At 38.3% G+C, this 19,345-nt stretch overlaps 1 protein-coding gene across 4 annotated transcripts in view; it reads right to left on the bottom strand.

Moving 5' to 3' along the window:
* Window positions 1–19,345, bottom strand: part of PIGN (phosphatidylinositol glycan anchor biosynthesis class N) — a 116,918-nt gene that overhangs the window by 23,728 nt on the left and 73,845 nt on the right. For 3 of the 4 annotated variants that reach the window (XM_071453503.1, XM_071453515.1, XM_071453524.1), the window contains 9 exons: window positions 17,838–17,946; window positions 14,173–14,275; window positions 11,755–11,857; window positions 9,596–9,682; window positions 6,819–6,874; window positions 6,257–6,332; window positions 4,895–4,968; window positions 2,022–2,064; window positions 563–615 (listed from right to left, as the gene is read on the bottom strand). In XM_071453503.1, coding sequence (XP_071309604.1) covers window positions 563–615; window positions 2,022–2,064; window positions 4,895–4,968; window positions 6,257–6,332; window positions 6,819–6,874; window positions 9,596–9,682; window positions 11,755–11,857; window positions 14,173–14,275; window positions 17,838–17,946 — 704 coding nt within the window. Of the gene's footprint in view, window positions 1–562; window positions 616–1,058; window positions 1,186–2,021; window positions 2,065–4,894; window positions 4,969–6,256; window positions 6,333–6,818; window positions 6,875–9,595; window positions 9,683–11,754; window positions 11,858–14,172; window positions 14,276–17,837; window positions 17,947–19,345 lie in introns of all 4 variants that reach the window. The other variant, XR_011683558.1, reaches the window with a different exon arrangement.

The raw sequence follows: 19,345 nt of genomic DNA, 5'->3' as shown, positions 1-19,345 counted from the left end.
CAAGGAAGGTAAATCTGAAATGTGTATTTCTTGTATTTGAGGTTAATATGACTCAATGCAAAACAAATTCTCTCATTTTAGCTGTGATTGCAATGTTTAAATGCTAAATTCTTCCCCAACTAGGGGGAGGATAAGTCCATGGGCCTTGGTAGCCACCAACATATTTACACAAAGTTCATTAATTCACAGTGAACTGTATATGGAGGCTTAACTAGATACCAGGTAATTAACAACTTCAATAAATTGTTATTTTAACAGTGATTACAACTAATTAAAATGCAAAACATTAATTAAATACTTTTTGTGTAATTGCTCTTCAAACAGATCCTACTAACTGTACTTCTTGCCATGCTGGACTTACTACTTTGCATTGCTCTGGCACAAGTTTTAGCTTGGGATATGTATATGTATGTGTGCACATGCTTAAAGTATGTGGAACTTCCCCAAAGCATTTGATTGAGCAGAGTAATTGGAAAAAATGACAAGAATTATGAGTAGATAAACAATAGTATGAACCTATGAAGCTTCATAAATGCAATGGAAGCAAAAAAAGGTACTGTACCTTGTGCCAATATCCAGCCAGCTTCCATAATCTTTAACCAAAAAGAAAAAATGCTAGGAAATAAAACAACTTTGATTAGTACATCAACACTGCACAATTTGAAAGAGAAAATTCAACCAAAATTTTTTTCAGGCTGGTTACTCCTAATTTCTAATTCTTCACATAGAATATGCACAACACCTTTCCAGAATGATCATTTGGACCACAGTAAAGAATAGTTTAGGAACCAGAAATAGATTTAACACAGTATCAAACAAAAACATCCATCACAAGAGATGGACTAAGTTCTGTCTAGCTTGGCTTGCAAAGACCAGAGAAATACCAGAATTTTTTCAATAAGAAAAGCCAAGCCACCTTATTGTTTGAAATAACAGCATGCCAAATAATGCATAGTGCCTAAAAGTTTTCATGGAATTTCAACACAAATGTCTTTGGGCAACTCTGACAGTTCTCTACCTGTAAAGTGGGAATAATGTTGGGAGAAGATAATTCTTACCTATTAGTGAATTCCCCTAATTCCAGTTGGTGGCCCCATTGATTCAAGACTACAAACGTGTTCTCTTTTTGTTCTGCTACTGTCTCTTTTCTTACTTGACACAGCCACACCTTCTCCTTTTCTCACTCTACAGACAAATTAGCAATTATTTGGTTTTTACTTGCTGTTTTTCCTATCAGGTGGTATTTACAGATCACACTGTACTAAGAAATAAGACCAGGAATGTCTACTCCAAGGGATAAAACAAAACCAGCATGTATAAAATGACAACACCAGCTCTACTTGCTGATTTGAAAAGGTTTCTATTTACCAGTGGCACTGCTTGATGATTTGAAGACAGCTGGAGTGGGCAACAAAACCACACTTTTAATCTGCAAAAACTGTGTTGGGGGATTGTTCAGCTTTGGGTTGTTTCGGCTAGCTTGGTTTGTGAATGCAGGCTTTCTGAAGACAGCATTTCCTGACAGCTTACTACAAAGGGCACAAAGTGTCTTTATGGATGTGCTGATCTCCTGGATTCTGACAAGTCGAATGGAGCTGGTGGGCAAAGCATTTCTCCTTTTCCTCTCTTTTTCAAGACAAGCTGGGGTGGGTAAAAGGTTTGGAATTCCTGAACTAAATTAACTAAACCCTGCACACAGCTAAAACTTATATTCTTGTTTAATTTTTTCCAAGGAATTTGATCATAAAGCATATGTTGAACTCCGAATGTTAACTTATTACTTCATTTTGTCTCTTATTATTATGAGAACATTGCTTCTTCAGAAGCATTAATTACATGAAATTTGAAAAGCAGTGATTGGAAGAGTTTTATCTCTAAGTTATGCTAGGATTTCAATCCAATTCTCTGCCCTAGTTAGAAAAACTTTGAAGTCTGAAACAAATTCAGATCTCTCTTGATGGAATTAGGAGAACTCTCTGCTTCTTGATCTTATTTGAAGAGAATGTGCAACAACAACTTACCAAAGCCATAATGTCTGAAATCACAAGAACAATGAGGAAAAGGCTGCAAAGAAAAAAACCCAGTGAAGTCAGACCATCAACCTTTCTTTATGGACACAGCTATTAAAAGAGCTTATTAAAACCCACAGAAAGAAATTAAATAAAGGTATGATTTCTTGCATTTGCCTTTCAAACAATCAGGTACATTTCAATCTACTAGAAAACAATTCAAATACATGACTAGGACATCTGGCATTTATAATTTCACATTAATAGGGTTTCAATCTTGCAATGGAGAAACCTGAGTCATTTTTTGGAGAACACAAGAATCTTACAAAGAGCATCTGGCCCATTCTTGATGCAGAGAGCTGTGTGCTGGTTGGACCAAATAAAGCTGATTTAGGAGCTTCATGATGGACTCAAGAGTGAGCAAAGCTGCTTGGCAGGTACCTGAACCGTTCAGTCCCACCCTGCTGACAACCACTCTTCTGGGTCAGAGGCTGCTAAAGGAGGTGTTTGCCCTCTTCCAAATCTTGGGATGCCCATAACCTGCTCTGGGAACACCCAGCATTTTGGTGGTCTGCTCCCAAACCATGGGCCTCTTCACAGTAGCAGTTAACTTCTGGAAGTTAGGCTTAGGCTAGTAAAAGGAACCAGAAGGGAGGAGGCAGAGCTATTTTTTCCCCCCCATTAACCTAATCTTCTTTTCCTGAAACCATGTAAATCCTAAATTACATGAAAGCAATTGCTGTAACTGGTTAAAACTGGTTTCTAAGTTAATGACACTGAAGTAATGTTGCAAACAGCTGACCCATTAACAAAAGTCTTTAACTAGAATACAGCTAATTTATCAGTACTACCATCATAAAACTACAAATGTTTTTTTGGAAAATGTCCTGCTGCAGCATTGCATGGGCATGTACTGGGGAGGTACCCATACCAATGCCTCCAAATGAGGAACTTGCTGATATTGCCTACATCAGTTGTGCTTCATTGGTAAATCAGGATGCAGCAAACCAACTGCATCTCAGACACAGGGAAAGGCTTCTTTCTCCTAACCTATGGCTCAGATAAACAGGATGTTGCAATAATAGTGCTTAGGAGGCACTCAGCTAGAGGGATATTTTTTTATAGGCAAGCTCCAAGAACATATTGGGACAGAATATTTCCCACTGGAAAAAAAAATAAATCTGTAATCAGGGACTTTAGGAGCAATTTGTCCAAATCACAAAAATGCACTTTTTGCCGTTCTGAACTGCAGGAAGCCTTTCTCAACAGAAGGACAAGACTAATTTCAGGGCATGTTTATACACTGCAAAGACAAGATTGTTCCCAGTGATGGTTTAATTTATCTAGCAGGGGCAGCAACCGCAGTAAGGAGTGCAGCACAGACTTCAGGATGCACTGACAATCAGAGCACAACCTCTCCGGGGATCCTGGGTGCGCCTTGCGGTTTCTGCCTTGTTCCCAGGCGGATGCTGTGGCACTATCACTGCATTTGTTACCTGAGCCCAGCTAAATGAAGCTGGCACAAACAAGAGACAGAGTTACAGCCACAGCCTCATGAAGTGGCACAGAAATACTTGTGTCCCCTGGTTTATGAAGGCAGTATCATTTCCCCTCTCACACATTTCGATGCACATTCCACAAAAGTTTGCAATATCACCAGTGCTGCCAAGGCAAGCATTCACAAATTAGGAAATGCTGACCTTTATGATGCTTGAGCCCTAGAAATGGAAACCACTAGCTGGTCATCTGAGCAACCCCAGGTCCCCAATGCAGCCCTGCCCTTGTACAAGCCTTAGGGATAAGGATGAATGCCCTTCCTTGGGGATCCAAGGACGATGCAGGTACGGTGTGCACACAGCTAAGGCAGAGCAGGTGAAAGGGGTGGGGAGTGTCGTGCTGCCACTCCAACAGGGAGTCAGATTTTGGGCTTCCTCACCTCTCTTTGGTAGTGGGTGGTGTTGTACAAGGACTCAACGAGCAGAGTCAGGCAGGAGGAAAGCAAACTGAAAAGCAGAGGGCATCACAACAAGTGAGGGCAGCTTCCTCAATGCTCAGCTGAGCAATGTGCAGGAGAAAGTCCCTGAAGTCGTCCTGCCACACACAAGCAGGACTTTTGGTCAACCCACACAACATCCCACAGTGACAAAATCGCATGGCTGTCAGGGACCTCCTCCATCTCAGCACCATCCATAATATCACACGGTGAGTGGAGGATTCAGTCATGTGCACTGAGTCTGCTGAATGGGGTGAGCAGGGCTGACAAAATAAAAGTCTTGAGATGGGAAAATATGTTTCATGTCTGGATACAGCACTCTGTGAAGCTGGGCACCCATACTCTGAAAAGTCCTTAGAGATAGGGAAAAGACTGGCAGCCATCTGCTCCTACTGCAAAAAATATGTAATACTGAACACATCTGGGAAGCACTGAACTGCAATGCAAGGACATCCAGTGCCTTTTTTAATGCTGTGGTGAGGTCAGTGCTACAAAGCTATAAATTGGTTACATTACAAATGGGCTATTTAAAAAATACTATGCGATAGGCAGAGATGCATAAAGTAAAGTAAAAATCAGACTTTAAATTCTGCTCATTTTTAACATTATGGAGGAAAAAGGGTCTGTGTATTGTCAACAAAGAATATGAAATATCTGATTGTTTCAGACAAGGCCAACACTTCAATTTATACTTGTTTATCACTAAGGAAAAAACCCTGAACTTGCAGAAATCACTGAACAAACCCCAAGCCCTAGTAACAAATAAAAGCAACAACGAGATCTAATAGTTTGGTTGTTTTTTTTTTAATTTACATTGAGATTTGAAAATTCTGAATTCTTCCAAAATAGATTTGAATCCCTTACTAATGCAGAAATACAGCATGTAATGTACCTCTTAGAAGACAGCTGTGTTGTGACTTGAACAGCTTCGAAAGCACATGATACCAGAACAAACGGGATTGCAACCTGTTCAAAACCAAACATTTTGGTTTACAGTCATATTTACAAAAAGAACCTGGGCAGGTTGTGAAAACATTTTCCTGGTTTTGAAATTATCAAAGAATGTGTATGTTACAAAATAAAATATTGGCTAGACAGGGTAGAAAATAGTTTTGTAGGAAACATTTTCAGTTCATTAATAAAAACCCCCTTCCATGATCATAGCTGAACTGCAGTGAAATAAGCCACAAGGTAATATCAAAAACTAGAATTAAAGCATATCCTCACTTCATTTATCCATTTTAGCACTAGTGATAAATGCTTCAACAAGGCTAGAAGACAGAACTATTCAGATCTAGCATCTCACACAACAGGCTGCAGAGTTTCAAGTGTAAAGGACAATCTCATCACAAAAAAAAGTCTGAATGCAAAAGGCATTCAATAAGGCAAGGGTCACACTGCCCCTCCAGAGCCAAGTCAAGCAAATATAAATGCTTCAGTAAATTAAGAACAAAAACTAGAAAACATGAATGCTGCTTTTTGCTGTTTCCAAAGTTAATTTGAAATCCTTATGTTAGCAGTGTATAAAACCTGACTATTGGCATCCAGAAGGTTTGCACTATGGATCTGTGTCCTGTAGGACAACATGCAGTGTACCTGTAACTTCAGTCTGCCTCCTCTGGGACAGAAGCAGCAGAAAAACAGTGGTAGAAAATACTGCTTATTTTGGTAATAACAAATAGATTCAGTTCCCACTTCACCCCCTCTGGCAGATCCTTTACTCAAATACTAGAAAAGAGCTACCACACCTTGCCTGCAAACCAGAAGTGCAATCCAATCTCTGACAGACTACTAAAAAATATAGAAAATAACAGCCATTGTAAAATGATAATCTAATCAGTAGAACACTCAATACCTCTATTTAATGTAATATAGATAGAGCTAATTTTATATATATATATATATATATATATATCCTCAACATTTCTGTTGATATTATACTACAGGAAAAGCTTAAAACTTTAAAAATAATTAAAGTACTTTCAACATTTGAAATTTCCATTTTAATAAAATAAACTGACCTAATGCTGTCAAATTACACTTCCCTGCACTTCAGTTTTTCTTTTGGGAAACAAAATGATCTCTCTAAAAACACTACAAAGACTGAAAGCTTCACACACAGTTAAGAAGCCTAATGAAGCTCAAATATATATACATATGTTCTTTCATGAATTGCAAAGTAACAACTATGTATGTGATACGTTATTTATTCCACAGTTCTCCGAGAAAATCTCACCAAGCTAAGATTACTAACCTTCAGTAAAAGCAAGCCTCCCATCATGAAGGGACTGAACACAGTCAAGAAACAATAGACAGAAGCAGGGTCAAAACTAGAGAAACATGAAAAAGACATTACATATCTTCGAAATGGTGTTTTCCATTTAAAAAAAACCCAGCCTTTAATTACCCTGTAACACACTGGGTTGTATATGCATTTTTAAACAAGGCTTCCAATTTTATCTTCTCTTGATGAAATATTAAATCAGCAGGGACTGCCAACCTCACCTGTCTTTCTCTACAATTTTTCTCTGATTGTGTTTTTCAAGGTGCCATGCTGTTGGGGGGCAACCAAGCTCTCTCTGCTCATCCTGATATCATCCTGATAACAACTAATGGAATTGAGACAGCCTCACAACCAATACACTCAGGCTCTTAAGGCAGATGTTACAGAGAGCAGAAACAAAAAAATTGTTCTCTGCACTGATTACTGCTTTGATTCTGCTGTCCTGATTTTTTTAACTAAATTTACATTTAGTACGTCAACTGCAGGAAGAATTTTTTGTACTCTGTGTCTCAAATAAATGAATAAAATTTACCTGTTAATAGAAGCTATGTTTCCAGTGCCAAAAAAGGCTGTCACTATGAAGAAAACCTAGATGTATTTAAGGAAAATACACTAAATAAGAAAATAAAACCCACATTTCTCCTCCTTCATTCCAATTTACTTTCAAAATCTAACATGAAAGTACAAGAAGCTGATCCACTGCTACAGGTTTTACAGCACATTAAGAAATCCAAAGTATTTTCTAGCTCTACCCTAGATTTCACACACATCTATACCAATTTTAAAACACACTGCCTAGGTAAGGTTTTAGAGCCTGTCTTGAGGCCCTTGTAAGAAAGCTGCAGCTGGCTTTTTGGGTCTCTGCCTAGCAAGACAGGAACATCCCTGGACCACAAACCTAGCAATGCATTCAAACACATGCTTTTGCAGAAAGAAATGACACAGGCATGTGTTCTGCACACCAAATGAGATGGCTTTATTGAGGAACTGACCATGGCTCTTAAAAAAAGGCTAGAAATTCCTATGCTATCCTTAGTATAGATTTTTTTTGTCCAAAGATTTTGCTGAGTCTACCCATGGCAATATGGGACTTCCATTTTCTTCCTCATTCGAGGGAGGATGACTCCAGCAGTCTCTGTACAGCTAGAAGCTTTTGGATAAACCCTACCTTTTTCATCTAGATACAACACTTGCAACTACATGAGCCCATGAAAGGTATTTTTCTTGCTCCTGAGCTCATTGGAGCCCATAATAGCTCACATGGCTTCAGCTGAAGAATGGTTTTTAACTTATTCTGCATGAGGCAGAGGGTCATAAGTCAGTGAGGATGGGCTGCTGTTGCCAGAGCTCCCTCTGCTACTTTTGCTCCTGTTATAGCTCCTTCACTGGGTCATTTAAGTCTCTCCATAAACAATTTGTTACCAACTGTTTAGTAGAATAATTGGGATTCCACGTGCAATATTTTGGAAGGATTAGGTCAGCATAACTGAAGAAATCAGGCTTCCCAAGAGTATCACATAATTTCAAGTTTAGTAACACTTTAGTATAAAAAAGTATAACTTTTTTCAAGTTTAGCAGTCTAACAAACTAGCACAGTTCTGCTGGTTGAGATTTATAAGAGCAGGTCTGCAATAAAACAAAAAAACAAACCAGTAACACATAGGTCTAATCAAAATGCTAAGCATGAGCAATCTGAATCTTTTCCTCAAAGACCAGACTCTGATTTCTCAGCAGATGCCAGCTACTGGGCCCCATACAGGAGCTTTGGGACAACCTTAAGGCACACAGTTCACAGGGTTGTAGCTGCAGTATGACTGCTCTAGCAGAAAAGGTTTCTCCTCTAATACGACTATTTCTAAACATTAAACAGCATCTAAATTTAAAAAAAGACATAACATGTTTTGAGCAGACAAAGGAGATCTGAAAATTGGTAATTTTTTCAGGAGCTGAGCAAAACACATTTGAGTGTTTTAAAGAAGTGCTCACTTGTGGGGCAGTGTGAGGAGCAGAAAAGGCCTTGACTCTGTGCCAGCACTGAACTATCAATACTGCTGCCATCACAAATGCAAAACATAGCCTCACACTAGCTACCATAAAGAAAATTAACTCTAGCCAAAACTAGCATAGCTACATTCCAACGTTAAAAATGTACTATGCTGGAGCTTTAGAAAATACAGTTGGATTAGTTGATTTATTTTTACTAGTATTTAGCAACTGACAGCAGTAGCTTTACTGAAGTTAACATATTTTTTGTTAAAATAGCAAATGAAATTGATGCATTAATGGCAAGGTCCCAGCTCTTTTTAGATATACTAAAGCAAAGACAAACATCAAACACCTAGCAAATAATTTGGCCTTCTTTCTTAGCATTAATCTGCCTTCTTAAATTGGTATCTGTTACACTTTCTCTGCTGCAGGTTCCTAATGTCCAACAACACAGTTCCAAATTCCAAAAGTGTGGACTCTGTGACTGTGACCCACCCTCTCAGATCTGGTTATCTGACAAACTATAAAGGCTGTTTTTGTAGGAAGCAGTATTGAGACAACTTCATCCCCAGATACAGTAGGAACTCACTTGCATGAAACCCCCCTGTGTTCTAGACTGGCTCATTTTCTCTCCCATTTGCCCATCCATCTTCCTTGCTACCAAATAGCTCTCACTTAATTGCAGTCCCACAATGAAAGAGAAAAATGACAATGTTATCTATGTATAGTATTAAAAAAAAAATCAGCTGCATATCAGTTACAGGAACACAAACTAACTGCTATGTTAGTGAACAAACACCTCTTCCCTCATAAGACCATTTAATTTCTAACAGCAGAAATCACTTAAGGTATAAGTAATTCTAGGCCAGACTCTGGGAACATGTTTCACCATGAGCCTGAAGGAACTTTCCTTCTTGCTTCATCTGCCTGCTACCTAACATCTGCTTCCTAACATATTGCCATGCTCTAAAAATGAGAATAACTTTAATATCACCTATTTCAACTGATTTGGGAAGGTGAGCAAATTGCCTCCAGCCAAAGTGAAGTCAAACAAAACCAAATTGAAAACAGAACTCCTCAGAAGAAAATTTACCTCAGCTGCAATGGCCATAAGTGGGCAGAGAGCCAGATTCCAAAACTGCATTTTTAACTACTTGATAAAATGCATAATGTACAAGACTATTGCCTTTTGAGAGATATGAGTCAAAATCATCTTTACCAGCTCCTGTTCTCAGTGAGTACCAGGCTATAATTTTTGACTGCAGGTCCTTTTGAAACAAACCCTTTTTTTGCCCTGGAGTGCAGCAACCAACCAAAGGATACAAAGAAGAAGGACCTCCGGACATCATCCAGGTGGAGCTGTCGGAACTGAGTTATATCCATAGTACAGGTGAAGTTGAAAACAGCAAGCTGGAAAGACAGCAGAAGGAATCAACACTGAATATGAACAAATGGACTTTGACAGAGCCACTGTATTTTTACTGAAATGAATAAGAAACCTATTTCCCTATTGCCTGTTAGTAGAGAATTATAATAAGGACTGCAAATATTTCACATGTTTTCGTTATACTTTAATGAATTAATGAATCTGCCAGAAAGACTGTACAAGTGAGATGATCAAATGAACAGTGAAGCTTCTGCTGTTATCTAAACTAAAAATGAACTTCTATGCCTTAGACTTATAACCATCTTTTTTCATCAGAAATATTCCTCCTACATACATACACTTCCATTGCTCACATGAGCATATGGATAAAGATCCTCAGAAATACAAGACTGCAATTATCCTTATTTGACTTATTTTGTGAGTGAAAATAGTAAAATACTCTCCATTTCCTTTACTCACTCCTCAGCACAATATCACTTGACTTGAAGAGGAATTATCTTCATAGAATTTAAGAGGTCAGTGAACTCCTTTACATTGGGAAAAAAAAATCAAGTAATAGACATTCAAGACTGATAAAATTTTAATTTAAAATAATCTCTCATCAGAGAATTGAGCTGCATTCTCTAATATAAGATTTACTTTGCAGCATATATTAACAGGCATTCTAGGGATGATATCTTCTGGGGTAAGCATTATTGTTCCTTTCACTTGAAACCACAAGGTTCAAGTAAATGTTGACAAACAGTGAGTGACAACTTAAAACATAATTACAGCCTACCTATATTCTTTTCATTTGCATTGGATTAGTAAAGTGTTCGCCACTGTTTAATACAAATTTAATAGAATTTTATTTTACAATGAACAGAACACCAGACTAACAGCAGACAGGCAAGCATCATAGATGCCTTGTAACAAGATACAAAAGTTAGGGTGGGTCTTATAGTGGAAGAAAAAATACATCCCACAGATGCTAAACACCTTCAGTTGCAATTGTGGCATCACACTAATTGTAATTGTGATACTCCGATTCCATCCCTGTTGCATAAGATGCTACAAAACACAATCACACAAATTATCCTAAGTAAAGGTAGCATAAATAGAAAATGATTCCTGGTTCTATTTTTGTTTTTTGGCCTTGAATTGGTAAATCCTACTCTGCCAAATTTCAAAACTGTCTTCATTGTAGGAGCACCACAAAACCACAGCAAATGTCAGGTTCGCTCTCTCTGGTGACTGTCTTGGCTCAGGTTTCAACCTCCAGGACTTTTTCCTAATTATTATGAGCTGCAAAAGGAAGGAAAGATGTGTACCAACACTTCTCTTCAAGTGACTCTGGCCGCTCCCACGCATGTGCAGCCAGGAGGGCTCATCTGGGAGAAGCCAGGGAGAGCTGAGGTGCACACCCACCCATCTGGCTCCAAGGACCCAAGACACTGTAACTGGCACTTTGGGTCCAACCAGAACAGTGGCACAGCCCCAGTTTGTTCAACCCCACACCTAACCTAAGAGCTAAGTTGCAGTGTGAACAGCATGGCCTTTGCAAATTGTTGACAATATACTAAATTTTAAGGTGAAGAATTTGCATTGATTACAAACTCCCTTTTCTCCTCCAGGCAAACCTGAGAAGGTGCTAGTTCCAAGTTGGTCTCCAGTTACTTGTCAAATTAAGATTGCTAATATCTCCTAAGGTCTTTTCAGAAATCAAATAATTTCAGCCTCTCACTCGTGAGTCTGTGATCAGACCAAAAAAGTACAGTGACATGGTACTTCCTCTGAAGACTTACTGCACTTTATGCTACACTTGACAGAGACAGCTCTGTAGCTTATAGATCATACCACTGTGTCTTACTAAGTCAGACTGTCTTCCTGCATTTCTAGAAATGGCTCTGATGTGCAATATCTTCCATAACATGAATTACAAATCTTACTTAAAAAGTCATATTCCTAGTTCATGATACAGCTAATACTGATTTCCCAAACTGAAAAGAAACATGAAGTGTTGCTCTCTGAAAACTACTCAGAATATTTATTACATCCTCAAAAAAACCCAGCTAAAGCTGTTAATTACATTCATGTATCTGTCAAGAGCTGTTACCTTTGGTTTGAGTGAAAGACCATAGTGCTGCAGTGCTTCTTGTTCCATATTTATCCACACAAACATCAAACCAAACAGTGCCAGTGGAAAGAGAGCTTCGTATCTGAAAAGTAATGTAATAATCATAGTAAGTGCAGTTGCTGACAACTAATTAACATCAAATGTTTCTTTGCTTTTTTCTTCACACAAAGAATATGCCAAGACCTAGCAGCATTCTCTCCCTTCTTTCTCCATTTCCAAATACCCACAGTAGGTTGAATTTTAAAGCCATAAAGTAGTTAAATGGCAAAAGTAGGAGAAACAGAGCTTGCTTCAGCTTTGTCATGCTTTGCATTTTTTTGTTCAATGGCTGCCACAATGTTGGATGAATGCCTTTTTTAAATTTTAACAAAACTGGAATAAAGTTAAAAGAAACAGGAAAAAACCAAACCTATTTGACATTAATTTTCTGCAAAATGGAACATTTCTCAATGAGAGCGACTTGAACTGAGGGGTTACAGTTCAACAGCAGCTAGAGATTGTGTCTCTTTAGGACCTAACCACACAAACTCATTATGGTGATCTCAGGAAATCCTTCTGTTCTAAGGAAAAACACATCTGTACAATAAAAGGAGCACTACATTTCACTTCAGTGAAACACTCTTTTCTTCACTGTATTCCAATCCTTCACAATAGCAGCATCAAGTCACACACCATGGCCACTAAGCTGTTGTAGCTACACCCACAATCTCTGGGTACTTCTGACTCCTATAGCACTCAAATTCCAAAGTCTGAGTGTATTTATGAGAGAGATTATTACCCCCAGATAACATAAGGGTATAAACTAAAATTGGATAACATTTAGTTTCTCCAGTTGCACTTCATGGTACCTCCCAGGCTTTTTTCTTTCAGGGTAAAATTATAATACTGATACTGACAGGATTGTAAATGGTTCCCTTTTTAATTTTTCCTTCTTAGACAAATATCTGACTAAAAAATAAGGAAATCACTGCAGTCGCTGCAATCACTGTGTCTTGATATTGTTTCTGTTGGGCTACAAAACAATTTCAAACTGGAACAAAAATTCTGACTAGACATTTCCACTTTAATTATCAGAACCACAGGCAGCTAAACATGAAGATGAAACACTTATGCTGTCAGCAATCGAAACACTACAGTCCTTATAATGGTCTATACTTGCCTTCAGATTAAATGCCTTCAACAGAGTTGGTGACAAGTGGTTGCATGCAACCATGCTCTTGGGCTGGCTTCAGTGTTTCCACTTAAGCACCCCTAGAGAGGTGCTGCAATTCCCCAGGCAATGTGCTGGGTTATCAGTACATGATAGAAGAGTGCACTGAGGAGAGAAACACTGGACACTTTTGGCACCAGTGCCTTGGGTTTTGTTTTCTCTTTTAAGAATCATTCCAAAATTTTTTCATCTATTTGGACATTGTAGGAAGGCAGCAGAGAGCTGTCAGCATTTACATGGTCTGGTGGAGGGCCAAAATACAAAGAGGGAGATTGCCAGCCTCAGAGAGAACAACATTCCTGCTTTATACAGTAGCCAGCACAGGCTAAGAAGGTTGAGTGTAAGAATGTGTGTGCAGTCAGGAGTAACATTAGGATCAAAATCTTAATGGGGAAGTGGAAGGAAGGGAGGCAGAAGACGGGGGAAAAAAAAAAAGGAGATGCTTCAACTAAAATGAGAGTACCCACAGGAGGCAGCTATTGCAAAATGTCTGCTGCAAGATGTTTTATTCCACTTAATTTTCCAGTGTAATTAAATCCACAGAATAAGTGGGAGGGGAGGCGGAAAGAACAGTTCCTATACTCCCCATTAATTATGCTCTTAAGCGCTACCAAGTCTGAGAAAAAAGAAAGGGCTGGCTGACATAGTGTTTTCTTCATTTAAAACAGCAGAGGAATTGACTTTTATCCAAAAAAAGCAAGGTCTAGTCTTTATGGGAAACAACATCCCTTTGAAAAAAAATTACTTCCACAAAAATCTCTCAGAATGCAATTTTCCCTCATTTTAGGACTACCTGTTTCCTGGAACACATCATTTAAGCCATAACTAGACACCAGTGCTGAGCAGCTGGGAGAGATGCTATTTGTTTGTGAGGAGAAAAGCACACATCAAAACAACAAAAAGCATAAAAAACCAGACTTTCTTAGTTTGGTGCAATATTGTTTGAACACACACCCTTCTAGCCACTGCCTTGTCTAGTTGAAAGGAATGTCAACAAACTGTGTTTAAAATACAAGGAAGAATATGAAAGTTCCCCTGAAATTTTATTTAGTAAACTAAACAAGGAGATAAATGCTGGAAGCACATGTTACACCTTTAACAGAAATGTGCATGAGATGAAGCAGTTTCACATATAGTCCTGGATTTCCATATGTAAAACTAACTGAAATAGAGTGAGAATGAAGTACCCTGTGCTGAGGAGCAGGTAGGTGGACATCAGGGAGAGCAATATGCTGAACAGTCTCTCAAAGAGAAACGTGGGGCTCAGTAGCAGCAACACTGGGGAAAAAACTGCAATAATAAGAAGAGATCCATCAGTCACAATGTGCAAAACATTTCATCCTCAGTAACAAGATAACTTTCCTCAAATCTTGACATATTATGTACAGAAATTGAATACAGATCATATATGACCCTCTATTTTCAAAAGTTATTTTTGCTAAAGAAAATACAATGTTTGGAAAGTTTCACATTCATCAAAAGTAATTTCAGTTCTGTATCATTTTAATTCCCTGTCTTTCCATGTCACAGCCTTTATAATTTCTCATGAACTGATGTTAATAAGTTTTTAAGATGACGCAGAAGCACTACCCTCAAATCCAATCAAACTTGACTATTTAATACTGCTCTGATAACCAATTACCAAGGCCCTGAGGACCTCTGGCAGCTCAAAAACTGCAGTGACAAAGCCACTGCTCCACTGGATTAGAGCCATAGACCTAATAGCTTGGGTTGGAAGGAATCTTACATATCACCTAGTTCCAAATCCCCTGCCATGGGCAGGGACACCTTCCACTAGGACCAGATTGCTCAGAGCCCTATTTGACCTGGCCTTCTCTCTTTTGTAATTAGATTAGGAACTGGGCTACTGCAAAAGTGAGTAAAGAGGTAGAAAAACAGGAAAGATGGCCAGTGCTTGAAGAAGGGAAAGGAAGAAGGACAAGCACTGTGATCATGCTGTGATGTAATCTTTAAACCTGTTTTTTTAAATATAAAGACTGCATGTTTATAAAAAAGTATGCTGACAAATAATATTCATGTGATTCTTCATTGCAGTATAGGAACTTCACATTACTGCATCATTCAAAGATTGCATCAACAGTAAGTCAAAATTAATAATCACTCCAAGGCACACAAAAGATATGGAAAGTACTCCCTTGTGATTATCATCATTGTACCCATTAGTATCTATAGTCAACATATCATTGAAAGAGGTGAGGAGGTTTCTAAGTCCTGTGGATCAGTATGTTTTATTTCCTGGCTTTCAGCCTTGGCCACAGCTACAATTACAGAATAAGTGACTTCAAGGGGCTCCAAAAAGGCCCAATTCAAGGAGGAACTCCAGGGACCTCACTGAAAGAACAGTTGGAAATAAAATTCAGCATGGCAACTGGCCTCTGTGAATGACACTGAACATATCAGATGAGTATCATTCTGAGTGCAATCATAGATGAGAACAGATGAGTGGCTAGTAGATGACTATTAGTCTTTCTCTTCTATCTCTGATGCAATATATCAGATATTAATCATGAAAAGACCTGTAGGTTCTGGCTGACTGACACAAACCTCTGTATATGACTCCTGCACACAGTTGTGACACCAAATTCCTCAAAATTTAGCAAGTTGCTATGCTAAATTCCCACTGATGAAAATTTTAAGACATAATTTGCATTCATTTAGAACTGTCTGCTAATATTGAGAAGGTTCTGAAGAAGATGGGAAGCCCTTGAATTAATGTTACACCTCCTGGTTTTGCCTCTATGGTTGCAGTTAAGTACATTGTATGAACCATACAGTGTTACAGCTAAAGCCACTTGGACACAGGCCTTCAAGAAACCCAGCCATCACTAATTCACTTGTCTGGTTCCACCAACACCAGTCTTTCTCAAAAAAAAAAAAAAAAAAAAAAAAAAAAAAAAAAAAGAAAAAAAGAAAAAAAAGTAGGTCAAAGTTAAAATTTAACCAGTTTGGCTTCATATTAATCAGGATAAACAGCTGAGAAGGGGGGAAAAACTCCCTAGAAAACTTCTGAAGTATGAATATCATTCTGACACAATAATAAAACAGTATTATTATGAACAAATACTGTTAACTGCGTGTTTCTAGTTCTATAAATACACAGAGATGCAAAAAGAGAGTAAGAGAGTTCAGGAACAGTGCCATTCTTCCACAACTCTGCAAAAAGACAAAGAGAAGTTGGACCACCTGTAATCCCACCAACCTTGGAAAAGCTACAGTAGAGTTTGGTATTTTAATTCTTATGGTATCCCATTTGTGGTACACCCTGGCAACGAGGCAGGTGCTAGTTGTGGTTAAGGTAATGACAAGGCATTTCTCTCCAAGAGGAGTATTGAGGACATCTTGGATGCCTTAGTGTTTTACCTGCTTATTTCTGTGTTTAATTATGGAAAGCAATTTCAGCAAGTACACAAAGCTCCTATCTTGTATATCATATTCACTTAGAATGATTACTTCCAGTCTGAAAGACTTTGCTAAAATATTCAATACTACTGTGGCAGCAAGTAGATATTTTGAGTATCTACAGTTTACTTCACCGTTAGCTTTATTTTTATCATCACTCACAACAAAGAGAATTTCTAATATACTTTTTCCTCATAACTCTAAACCTCTTTGACTGCCTGAATCATCTCTTAGATGAAAAATGTTTCTCTTTCATCCTTACACAGGAGAGAAATATAACCTTTACACTCAACTCCTGCTCCAGTAAGCCAAGCAGGACTTCATCGATTTCATTGACTTTACAACTGTGAGAAATTCATCCACACAGAGATCCCCATTTAGCTTTAGCAGGCTACAAAGAGTTAGGGGAGCACGATGGAAAGGAAAATGCTCCAAAGAAAAATGCATTACTAAGAAAGCATTGCTCACACACACTGATCACAATCACTGAACTTAATCTTGAATCCATTTGCTCAAACAGAAGCAGGATTGCTAAAACAGACACAATCTGCTTAAGTTAAAACAATGCCACCATACAGGAATGTGCAAGACAACCAGCAAGTAGGTAGCATGGGCCACAGTTCTTTCATTGTTTAAATTCCTGATCTTGATTTGCAGCAAGAAGCTGCTATCCAACTTTATATGGGATATGTTTAACTCTAAAACAAATCCCACATTTCAGATCACTCAGGGATGAACAATGCTTAACATTTTCTAATGGAGCCCTATAGAAATTATTTTATAACTGAAATATGAAAGGTATTGATTCATTGTATACCAGAAGCCCAGTAACAATTCCATTTACTCTGTTTAATCACACTAAGATTTTTGAGTGGTGAAAAATTCATAGACTTGCAAATTGCTTTTTTCTTTAATAATTAGATACTAACAGATATCAAACATACACCATCATTATTTCACAGGTATTTTGCAAAGCAGCTCTCAAAATCACTTCCACAAGAGTCACTGCCATCTGCTGCAGCTTCAAGTTTACATGGAATTACAGCAACAACCTTTGGTCATTTCCCTGTGTTCAACTGGATTGATGGCAGAACATCTCAGATCACCCATATCCAGCTCCAAGTGAAACAAAAAGGGAATTTATACCATTATATCCCTAAAAGAGGTCTTGAAAATACCCAGAACACTCAAAAGACAAAGCTATTTGTAAATCAAAGATATTTCCATTTTATCACAAACTTACAAAGGAATAATATTTTAGAAGACTAACACATCTCAAAAAAACTCACTTAGGAAAGCAAACATACAGAAGAAATACCAGCAGTCAGATATAGGAAAAGAAGTTGTTAATGAAAAAGTGACATCATCCCCCACCCAATCCCAGACTCCACAAACTGTCAGCACAGAAGTTTGAGAGGGAAGATTTTCTTACCTAGTGTCATCCAGCTAATAATTTGATTCATTACAGGTAATCCCTGTTTGATCTTAAGACTGTTATGGGTACTGCCCACAACATATGTCGAAAGTGCAACACTGAACATCTAGAAAGAAGAAATCAGGCAAAGAAACACAAAATTAATGTATGGATCTCTGCCATTCCATCCTAAATATGTAGATATGCTTTAGAGTTGCATAAACACTTCATCTGAATCATTATAAGAACAAGAAGTCAAAGACGGTGTTGAAATGTATAACTTTTTATAACCTACAATTACTGGTTTTTAAAATTTCCATCTAGATTACTTTTTATTAGCATTCTTGTTATTTATTTGTGCTATTTTAGAATAGTATCCACAAGTGACCTGGACTACTGATTTGACATGCTATATTCCTTGTCAAGAGTAACTAATTAAACACTCATGCAAATCACAGAAAACACATGCCCCCAGTCCTTCAAGGGGCACCTGTCCTCAAACAGCAGCCACAAGGAACAAGCAGAGCCTTTGGCTTTGCTGCAGAATCAGGTACAGGGAGAAGGGGAAGGCTCCTGGAAGAAGAGAAGCAGCAGAACAACAATTTGGAGGTGGCTTTTATGAGATGGAAAGAAGCTGCTGGGATTTTTGCCCCCCAGCTGAATTGACTGAACCACCTCAAGCAAAGCCCTCAGCCTCACAGAAGCAGAAAAGTTGGAGAGGTTTTTTTCTTTGATTAATTCAAGAGACACCATTCAGTCATCAAGTACGTGCAAAAAACCTTTTTTTTGCACGTAATTACCCCATGAGTCAGTATTTTTGAAAGGTGACAATTATCCAAGAAAATGCTTGAGCCAAGTTTTCAATTACTGCTATTTATTCACAACTCTGCAGTTCCACTAAAAGGCAAATCAAGCATGCACAGTACTTTGCAAACACGTGCTTTAAAACTGCATTACCAGATGTAATTGCAGTCGTGGCTTTTTAGTGCAGGCAACTACACCATTCACATCCATCACTTTGTACCATATGAATAGCTGCTATTTCCCTGCTAGACTGCAGTGATACCTACTGGGATCAGCCCAGACATATATTTAGCACTAGCATTCTTTTTTGACAAGTTTCACAGGTGCTCAGTATCTGCTGCTTCTATTGCATTTCAGGCCACAAGAACATGTACCTTGTATTTCTCCGTGGCATCAATAAACAAGGTCAAAACATTAGGCATCCAAAAGCTCAGAGAATTTTAGACCTCTGATGTTTATTTTGGACACTTTTGCTGTATTCAGGCCCTTTGACATATCTTATCAAGTTCTGTTTGGTGTCATGAGCTCTGGTAATTCCTCCGATAGCCCCTAGACACTGGTGAAGTCACTTTGCACTGTCTTTGTGTCACCCTCCGTAATATATCCTGTGCCTTGGAAGACTTGTGATGGCCTGTGAACATTAATAAGCACAAAGAACTGCTGCTAAATCTATGCCAGTGTCCAGGGAAGGGCTCAGCAGGTGCTTTTGAGAATCTGTGTTC

The sequence above is a fragment of the Agelaius tricolor genome, unplaced genomic scaffold (assembly GCF_023055355.1).
Source record: "Agelaius tricolor isolate 1412-34295 unplaced genomic scaffold, bAgeTri1.0.p SCAF_2, whole genome shotgun sequence".
Lineage (NCBI taxonomy): Eukaryota > Metazoa > Chordata > Aves > Passeriformes > Icteridae > Agelaius > Agelaius tricolor.
This window is presented reverse-complemented; position numbering and strand designations above follow the sequence as displayed.